The sequence below is a fragment of the Passer montanus genome, unplaced genomic scaffold (assembly GCF_014805655.1).
Source record: "Passer montanus isolate IOZ18808 unplaced genomic scaffold, ASM1480565v1 scaffold100, whole genome shotgun sequence".
In the NCBI taxonomy this organism is placed as follows: domain Eukaryota; kingdom Metazoa; phylum Chordata; class Aves; order Passeriformes; family Passeridae; genus Passer; species Passer montanus.
Window position 1 is genome coordinate 212,603 of NW_024356506.1, and position 9,897 is coordinate 222,499.

General features: G+C 51.2%; 1 protein-coding gene across 2 annotated transcripts in view; it reads left to right on the plus strand.

Annotated features, from left to right (window-relative positions):
- Positions 1-8,787, plus strand: part of ZC3H3 (zinc finger CCCH-type containing 3) — a 133,199-nt gene extending 124,412 nt beyond the window's left edge. For both annotated transcript variants that reach the window (XM_039714195.1, XM_039714186.1), the window contains exons 12-13: positions 7,294-7,368; positions 7,525-8,787. In XM_039714195.1, coding sequence (XP_039570129.1) covers positions 7,294-7,368; positions 7,525-7,556 — 107 coding nt within the window. In that variant the 3' untranslated portion in view covers positions 7,557-8,787. The remainder of the gene's footprint in view (positions 1-7,293; positions 7,369-7,524) is intronic.
- Positions 8,788-9,897: the final 1,110 nt, after the last annotated feature.

The window sequence follows — 9,897 nt, forward strand, 5'->3', positions numbered from 1 at the left end:
ATGTACCCCCAGGAGGAGAGGTGATGGAGATGGTGAGGCCGGGATTGTGCCGGGTTCTTCCCAGCTCTGAGTAGGAGGTTTTTGGCTGGATGATGCTCCACACTTCACTTTTCCTCTCCCATGTTTCTCCAGAGGGATGCACAGCCTCATCTCCAGAGCACCATCCAGGAATGGGCTCAGAAGTCACAATATTTTGTGGGAGTAACAATGAAATTCCCATTGCCAGCTGTGCTGGCACAAGATTTGGCTCAGTGTGAGCCTTTCCCTTCTTTGATCCCAGCTTTCCATGTGGCCGGAGCAGGATCCCGCTGGGATAAGGGATGAATTCTTTTGCAAAAGCCAGGCTGAAGCATTTACAGGATCATCCATAAGGATCAGTGAGGCTGTGCCTGGCTCAGCCACTTCAAGTCAGGGAGGACTGAGATGCCTTAACGCTGTCGGAAAGAGAATTCCCAGGATTAGCAACATATTCCCGAAGTCACAGATGAGCACGGGTGCTGTTGAACCACGGTGTGGTGGACACAGCGAGGGGACCATTCCAGCTGGGAATGCTCCTCTACACAACACAGAGTGAAACACTAAGCTTCCCTTTCCAGGGATTTCTTCTCCCCTTTTTCCTTTTCCTTGGCCCTGCTTCAACTCCCTTTTGACCTCGGGAATTGTTCCCAAAGCAGCAACTTGACCGGGATTTTTGTCTCCACTGTGAAGTTGGAACAATTAATTCATGGACAAGAGGACTGTTGGAATGCCTTGGAATACACTTGGCAGCTGGGAATAACTCAGGAGCAAGGGCATCCTTTTCCTCTTAATTCTAGTGTGTGTATCCAAGGGAGGATGATTTCAGGCGTTTTGGGTGGGAGGATGAGGAGGAGGAGCTGCTTCATTTGGGAATGTCGGCAGGAAGGCTGGGTGAAGCTGGCAGGTACGAGGTCAGGGCACTCATCCCTCTGTGCTCCTTTGCCCAGGGAGGCTCATGGCATTGGGAAAGCAGATGCTGGAGGATCCATAAGAAAGGAAAACCAGGCAGGAATTGCAGATGGCTGTGAAATCATCTGATGATTAAGCAATTTCCCTGCCAAAGCGATGGCATGCCGAGTCTGGACATGGGAATGTTGATCCATGGGTTTTCCCATCCTTGGGCTTCATCTTAACCCCAGCCAAGGGATTTCAGGGCACAGCAGCACCTGGGAGCCCCCAAATCCAATGGGATAAAAGGAGCCCTGGCCACCATCCCGAGAGGACATGGGATTGATGATTCTAAAGGACCAAATGCTTTGTGGTGTCCACATCACTTGGACTGGACTCTATGACCCTTGTGGATCCCTTCCAGTATTCCTGCATTCCTTCGGAATATTTGGTGATCCTGAGATTGAGTTTGGAGCTGAGCGGGTGGTCAGGATGAGTCCATGTGTAGCTCTAGGAAGTAGACAGAGTCTGTGGCGGGATTTGGGAGTGGGATCTGGGGAGCTGTGCCAGCGATAATGTTGGGTTTGTGCTTGTGAAGCCTGAAGTTGACACACAAATTATTGGGATGGTAAATAACGAGGAGGACAGGTTGTTATTAAGGAATGAGATTAATTCCTTGGTTAAACGGTTACAATTGGAGAAAATGCCCTTTCAATCCTGGGAAATGCAAAAGGAACGAGGAAAAGCAGGGGAGGGGCAGGGAGAGAGTTTGGAGATGACCTTTAAGGACCAGCGTGGGCAACAGCATGAGCTTGCAGGGTCTCAGTGGGGGTCTGGGTTCAGGATATAGGGAAAGGGGACTGGAAAGGAGGGATGTGTTCCGTGTGCATTGAGCAGAGCCACTGTCATGTTCCCAACCCTCCAGAGGACCCTGGAAATTGGAGTTGGAAGAGTGATTTGTTGACAAGGTGGTGATCAGATAAAGGTTGGACTCGGAGGTCTTTTCCAACCTAAAGGATTCCAGGATTCTGTAATTTGAGGGCACTGGTGCTTTCCAAGCATCCTCCAAAAAGCCAGTCCGTGCAGCACGGGGACAGCCAACTGCTCCCAGCCGAGCATCCCAAATGGGAAGAGTGGGTTTGGTGGCGTCCCATCCTTCGCCTTGTGTTATCCACCCAGGAGCATGGAGCCGGAGGGAGAACAGGCTTCCCTACCCTTCCGACTCCTGTTTTCCAGGTAATGGGCTTTTCCATATTTCACCTTCCAGTTAAATCGCCTGTGCTGGAGCCTAACTGGCCTCCCCGCGCTAATTGCACCAATGCAAACCATTCCAATCGAGTGCTAATTTAATTAGAAAGCACCCATTTTAGTTAATTTGTTCGAGAAGATCACTGCAAACTCCTGGAGAGAACAGATGTTCCCCTCTCCCCCGATGAACATTCCGGGCTTTGTAAATGGCTCCGCTCAGCCTTGTTTAGGAGAGAAAAGAGGATTTTATAGCCGCAAACGACCCTTTCTGTAAACATTTTACAGCTCTCTGCACGTTTGAGTGACGATAAACCCCGAGCAGCTCGGCGGGCTGCAAATTTGGGACCATACGGCCGTCATTTTATTGTCATATTTCACGGTCGTAACGTTAATGGAAGATGCTCGCTCCAGTCTTTTTTAACGGCTCCGCTGAGCACGCTCAACCGCCTCGGCTTCCGAGGAATTTGGGGAGGTGCGGCAGCGGCTTCTGGGTTTGTTTACGGCTTCTGCTTCTGGAGGGATAAGTTTGGGAATGTGGATTTCCGCCTCTTTTCTCACCGTGGTGGAGAGATGACCCCAACAGGGCACGGAACTGCCGCTGTCACCGCCCTCGTGGTGGTTGGTCGTGATTCAACCATTCCCAGCTCCAGTAATCTGAGAATCAGAGAATATCCCAGTTTAGAAGGGACTGTCAAGTCCAGCTCCTGGTCCTGCACAGGACAACCCCAGTTTAATTTAGGAGATGTCCAGTGCTGCCTCCCTGCATGTGGATATGGCCAGTCCCCTTTGGGTCCGATAGGATCTTCATTGCCTTCAGCATCTCCTTTGGTGCTTTTTCTGCCAGCAGATCTTTGCTCCAGAACTTTTTTGGTAGCCAGGTGAGACAACCAAGCCTTTGATCAGTCAGGTTGGTGGCAGAAGATGCCCTGGAGCTTTCCATGAAGCATCTGCATGGGGCTGGAGGGCTTAGACACAACAGGATTGTCCTGGGATAACAGGAGCTGGCATCACTGTCAGCTTTGACCCCAGCAGGACTTGGTGCAGTTTGTTCCTTTTGGGAGGAAGCAATGGGGATAAAATACAAGGAATTGATTTCTCTGTGTGGTCACAAACATCTCCAGGGTGGTGAGGCCTTGACAGAAGTTTTCCAGAGAAGTTGTGGAGGCCTCATCCCTGAAAATGTTCCAGGACAGTTTGGATGACGCTTGGAGCAACCCGGACAAGTGGAAGATGTCCCTGTCCATGGGAATTGTTCCTTAAGGATCCTTCCAACACAAACCATTTTAGGATTCCATGAAAAAAATGGGCAAAAAATCAATGTGGAAGAAAAATATTGCACTCCTGGCCAAGGAGTGAGACTTAGCAGGTCCTAAATTGGACACTTTGCAATGAGGAAATTAAATCACAGTGAAGTTTCTGACTTTAGGAGCTTCTCAGAGCCACCAGGACATGAGGAGATCCAACCCCAGCCTCCAGCAGCACCTGGGTCATCTGTGGCACCCCAAAGGTTGAAGGTATCCCAAACCCAAAGGTGTCTGGTGGATGTAGGGGATGGAGATGGAAGGATCACAGAATCATTAAGGTTGGAAAAGACCTCTAAGATTGTCAAGTCCAACCTGTGGCACATCCCCACCTTGTCACCAGACCAGAGCCCTGATTGTCACACCCAGTCATTCCCTGGACACCTCCAGGGACAGGGACTCCAAACCTCCCTGGACAGCCCCTTCCAATACCTGAAAACCCTTTCCATGAAGAAATTTGATGGATCCATGTTGTTCTGCTTGAGGAATGGGTGCATTTAGACTCAGTTTTTAGGGTCTCATCCACCTGTGGCAGAAGGTTTGGGTGGAAGAGCAGCAGGATGAGTTTCTAGTGCAGGTTGTCGCCACATGGATTTAGTGCAGGATGGAGCCAAGGAGATCCAATCCTCCCCATATGCTTTTTCCTTATGAAAAACTATTTGTGGAAAATGTTGGGATGTAGCCCTTGCTGCTGGGCTTTCTACCCCCTCTTTTGTTGTTGAGTTTTATGTAAAAAAAACCAAATCATAATAATAATAATAATATAAAAAAGGCATTTCCCAGATCAAGTTTCTCCAGAAGCACTTCAGCAACAAAAGGAAAAGACCTTTCCAAGGCAGATTCAGCCTCTGGAGTCCCCTAAGGTATCCCGGATATTTTTCTTTTGGGAATAAGTAGGGAAAGTGTGTTTGAAGGGAATTTCTCCTCATGGTGTTAAACATTGAGCATCCAGCAGGGGAATTCTGGGATGCATCTCGGTGCTCTGAACCTTCCTGGAGGAAGGTGCAGGACAGGATGAAACCCTTTGGTGGCTTCAGGAGAATGATGGACACAAACTTTCCATCAGGCTGGAGGTTGTTGAGGAAAGGAGACCAACAAAATTCCAGCTGTTCTCCTGCTGGATGGTAAAGTTTGGAATGTTGCAAGGGAGTTACCTTTCCCTGCATCTTGCTGATTTAGAGTTTGGGAATCTTCACCCCTGATGTGGGGCATCTCCAGCTGCCTTCCACCTCCCCACCTTGCGGAGAAAACAAAATTTTTAATCCCTCATGGGTCAGGAATGATGAGCAGGGAGAGGATTTGGGCCCCAGGCCCAGACCCACCTCCTTTCCCCCTTCATCCGAGAGGATTCCCCACCTTGAAATCCCTTTCAATCCCTCTCAGATCAGCATCTGGATGAAACAAATTTGGTTTTAACTTCCCCGCTGGATGCAGCTGGAGCCGCTCGGCTCCGGCTGGGGGAAAACCAGGTTTTATTGAAAAATCTAATGGTGCCACCTGAAGTGTGATTTACTGCACTGTCCACTCCTCAGACTTGATAATATATTTCTATTAGATTTCCTTCTTTCCCCTCTTTTTTCCTGGAGAAGAGTGGCAAGTTTCTCCGTCTGCCTGACACCTTCTTAGGCTTAGGCAAAATAAATGTTGATTTCCATCAGGAGGAAGAGCGCTGGAAGTCCTAATTCTCCGATGAGCCTGACAAGCTCAGCGAAAACCGCCTGGGTTTCGATGGAAAACTCGTGATCCGGCCTCGGTTCTTCTCCTTCGGAAGCTGTTCAATCTCTGGAATGAAAAAGGGGTTGCTTTCGCTAACTAGAAATTATATACCTGGTTCCTTGGAAGATGGATTGCGCCGCTCCCGGAATGCCGGGAAAGGCGGCGGGGGGAGAGAGTGAAGGAGCTGGAGATGCGACCCAAGATTGATCACGCCATTTGCAGGGTCTCCCAAGCACAAAACTGGAAAAATATCTTTTCCTTTGCCAGGGTTGGCTGGCGTGACACCCCCGTTTGGTCCAGGTTTTCCCTCCTGGGGGTTTTTTGGGATGTGGTGTTCACCCCTTGGCTGCACCATCCTTCCTCCGTCTCCTTCCATGCAAGGAGAGAAACGGAACCAGTTTAGCCCTCTCACGACCTATTTTGGGTTTATTTTCTCATTCCTGCCTTGATTTTTTCAAGGAATCTGTTGGAAATCAGGCATGGATGCTCTGGAATTATCTTGGCCCCGTGCGCTCTGTACCAAAGTCAGGAATTAATTATAGTCGATTTAAAAATCACCTTTTTTCTTGTTCTCCAAAAAAAATAATTCCATCTTTCTACTTCTGTAATCATGCCTGCTTTGAACTGCCTCACAGATATCAGCTAAGAAAGTTTTCCCTGGCTCATCCGAAGGGAATTGAGCCCTTCCCACCTTTCCTACTGAACTCACACCATGGGGCAGGAATGTGGAGTTGCTGATTTTGACCCCTTGAGGTGACAACCAGCAGCTCCGGACTCTCACTCCAGCAACAAGGCTGGGATTCGCAGACCCCAGGCTGGAAAAACCACCTGGCTGGATGCCAAAGGGAAAAACTGAGAGGGTGGGGACGCGAGGGTGTTTGGCTCTGGGTCACCATTCCCAAAAGCTGGATTCGGCTGCATTGCCAGTGAGGAATATCCAGATCCGCCGTGTCTGCTGTGCATCCCGCTGATGTATGGGAGTTATATTAAGGGTGGAAAGGTGCTAAATGAGCCCTCTTTATTTTCCATAAATTAACTCTGGAGCGATGAATCACTGCCAGCGCGGCTTCGACTCCCAGCAAGTTTGTTTATCCAAGTTGGAAAGTGAAGGAAAACTCTTGGAGACTCCCCGTTGTTGGGTCCTCACCCGTCCTGCTCCCCCTGCCCCAAAACTTTTCTCCTTTGGGCTCTCAAGGCTGCTCGAAGGTGTCCTTGGTCCCACCTCCAGGTTGGGTTCATCGTTTGGGAAGTGCCATGCAGAATTTTGCAGGAACAGGAGCAACAGAACATCTGGAGGGGTTTGGGCTGGATTCCCTCCATCTTCTCCACGACCTTCTCCACCTCCATTAATCCCAAGTGAAGGGGAACTTTTCCCACTAAACCTGTGGGTCCTTTTTTTCCTGGGAAACCTCCACTTTTTTCCATCCTCATTCCTCTTTGTGGCCAAGTGGCCACCACTTTCCTTCCCACCCATCACTCTGGTACGTGGAATCCCATAAACACCTCTCCAAACCCTTTGGAGAGGGGAAATAGGAGAACCTGCAGAAAGGCACTCCCAGCGTTGAAATGGAGAAGGATTTCACTCTGTCCACCTCGGTCCATGGAATGATGCTGGAGTTGTCCTACAAGGAGGTCACCTCCCAGAGGCACTTTGTGGTGTTTTGGCTCTACCTGAGCATCCAGAACCTCTTTGGAGGAAGCACCAGGCCCCAGCAAGCAGGAGACATCACTTGGAGCATCCTAAATGGATGCTGGGAATGCTTGGAGGGATGATTGCTGGTGCTCAGCTCTTTCCAGCTCCATCCCAGCACCAAAGCAGGTCCTGATGTTCACCACTGGGAAGGTTTGGATCCTTTTTAATTTTCTTTTTCACCCATAACTTGGGAAGTTTGCAGCAGATTTGCTGGTCCATGGTGGGAAGCAACCTCTGAGTGCCACTTGTAGGGAGCTGAGGATGCTCAGGGATTTGGGGAATGAGCCACCTCCATCCTTGACATGGCCAAGGGGGATGTGAAGCAAAAGAGGAAGTTAGGACACTCCTACACCTGCATTCCAATGGATTCCCAAGGTGACCCGAGCCAACCTCAGTGACTTTATCCTCTTTTCTTCCTTTCCTTCCCAGGCAACACCCAAAGGAGGAGAATGTTCCCAAGGACATCCCTGCAGGATTCCGAGAACTCCCTTGTGGGTGGCAGAGGTGAGTCCAGTGGGAGTTACCAGGGTGGAGAACCATCCACATTCCCAATTTCCCAGCACTTTAACCCCCTCCCATGAAAAGGCAAGGAGAAGTCTGGGAATATCCAGCTGTGTTCCCCTCACTTCCCACCTTCACCATTCCTTTCCCTCCCTCCAGGGAAACGGCTGCAGATCAAGCCCCGGCTGTGAATCCATCCCAATCCTGTGGCAGCCGACCAGCTCAGGAACTGGAGAGCCAGGGAACGACCTGGCACCTACCTCAGGTTGCCATGTCCAGACATGGCACCCCCCCCCTTCCCTCCTCTTGCTTTCCCGGGATGTCACTGGGACATGGAGTCGTGTGGCAGCGTGGGAATGCACCGCTCGTTCCTGCAGGGGAACAGCTTTGTTTGGAATCTTTGAATTGACCAATAAATGACCTTTTTCAGCTGGTTTGTTGAAGGCAAGTCCTGCCACCTCCTTGGATGCTTGTGGGGCTGGGAAGAGCTTCCCATCCCCATCCATCCCTCCGGTGCTGTCCCAGCCACAAGGTGATGGGGAGACCTGAGGTGGTTTAATGCCGTCAGGTGACATTCCCACATCCAGATTATTAGGGACAAGTCACTGTGCTGGGATGTAATGGGTGTAAAGCCCCCACAGCCCTGATCCCACCATTCCCAGAGCCCATCCTCCTCCATCCCCTTGCTTTTGGGAGGAGATTTCCTGGAGCTGAGAGCATCCCTCATGGAAATGTGTTGGGAGTGGGAGATCACAATCTGCATTTTGGGGTCTCCCATGGCCCAGTTGCACCCGACCCCCACCTCTCCCTATCCCAGCAGGGGTTTGGGCTCCACTGGGAATGCCAAGCCAACTCTCCAGGGTTTGGGGGTTTTTGGGGACTCTCCAAATCCAAGCAGGAACAGAGTGAAGGAACACTGGAACAATGGGGTTTTGCATCCATAGGTAAAATTTCCAAGGGAATTTTGGGGTGGCAGGTGCTGTTCCCCCACACAGGTGCGATTTATGGGATTTGCTCATCCACAGCCCCTCAGGCAAAATCCTGTGGGGGAAAAGGCATCAGAAGGATTTGGGAAGAACTGGGGCTCCCTGGGATGCAGGATCCAGGTGTGATCAGAGATGGAGTAGGGAATGCCAAAGGATGGTGGCTTCACCCCCCAAACAGGTCCCCACAGCAGGGTTCCCTTCACCACGTGACCCCCATGGAGGGGTTTTGTCACCATCCCAAATCCACAACATCCCCCAGGCACTGGAGGACCAGCAGATCCTCACCTTGGGATGTCACTTGTGCCCCCAGGGTGTGTCCAACGAGTTGATTTTTAATAAAAACGTCGTGGGTTTAGTTGATATGAAAATGTCTTTTGTTAACTCCTGTGTTATGATATGTAAATAAAAGTCTCCTCCCCTGGGATGGAGAAGCCTCCCCGTGGCTTTCCTCTTTTTTCAGCAGTGCATGAACATCCCATCAAATATCCATCCAAATCCAGAGTGGAGGAGTCACTCTGGTCCCTAAATCCTTGGGGTTTTTTTATTATTAAAACTTTTCACCCAGAAACAATGATTCTTCACGTGGTGGTATCCTAAAAAAAACCCCAACTAAATTCCCTAAAAACCACCCTGGAGGAGACGGTGCTGTTGTGAATCCTCAGGGATGCCCAGTGGTGGCCAGGAGCTTTGGTTTTCCCTGCATCCCTAACGAGGATAATCCTTGTGCTGCACTAATTAAACGAGGCAATGAGCAGCTCCTCTCCTCCGCCGCCCACCGGCACCGCTGCTCCCTTCCCGGGGAGGATTGGAATTTCCAGCCGGCTGTCGTTAAAGCTCTGCTTGGGGGTGATTAATTTCCAAGCCGGGATAAACGCGGCCCCTGGAGAGGTGTCACTGAGCTCCAGTGGGTTCCCCCTCTGTCTCCAACATCCTCAATTCCTCGGCAATGGGTTCCAATGGGATTTTTCCATCCTCGCTGTGAAGCTGGGGGTGCGCTCTTGCGGCTCGGGGACTCGCCAAGGACATTCCCTGGTGGGGTGCCACGACTGGGAGGTTGGCATAGGGTGGAGTTTCTGGAGGGCTCCATAAACATTTCCCGGAAAATCCTTCCTGCGGCGGGTGCTGCTGGCACCGCTCTTGGTCCCCTGCCGGGGAAGCAGGTGCCGGGTGAACGTCACCCGCAGGGATCAGTTTTCTGCCTGTCATCGGGGTGGCTGTTCCCTGCCCTCCTCCACCTTCTCCTCCTCAGCCTCATCCTCCTCCCAGCCTCTCCATGTGATGTCCCCCCTCCGCCCCAAAATTCCTGACCCTGCAGCAACGCTGGGTTGTGGGGCAGTATCACCAAGACAGTCCCACACTCTCTCCGTGGGGTGCATCGTGGTGGACACCACGCTCCCGTGGGGTGAGGTCACTGTCCCCAAGCCAACAACACCCCCAGTGGGAGCTGTGCGCCATCCAGGGAAACTGAGGCAGCCCCAGGTGGGCACCCGGCCCTGCTCCAAGGGGTGATGGGGCGCACGAGCTCTAAAAGTGAAAGGTGACGCCA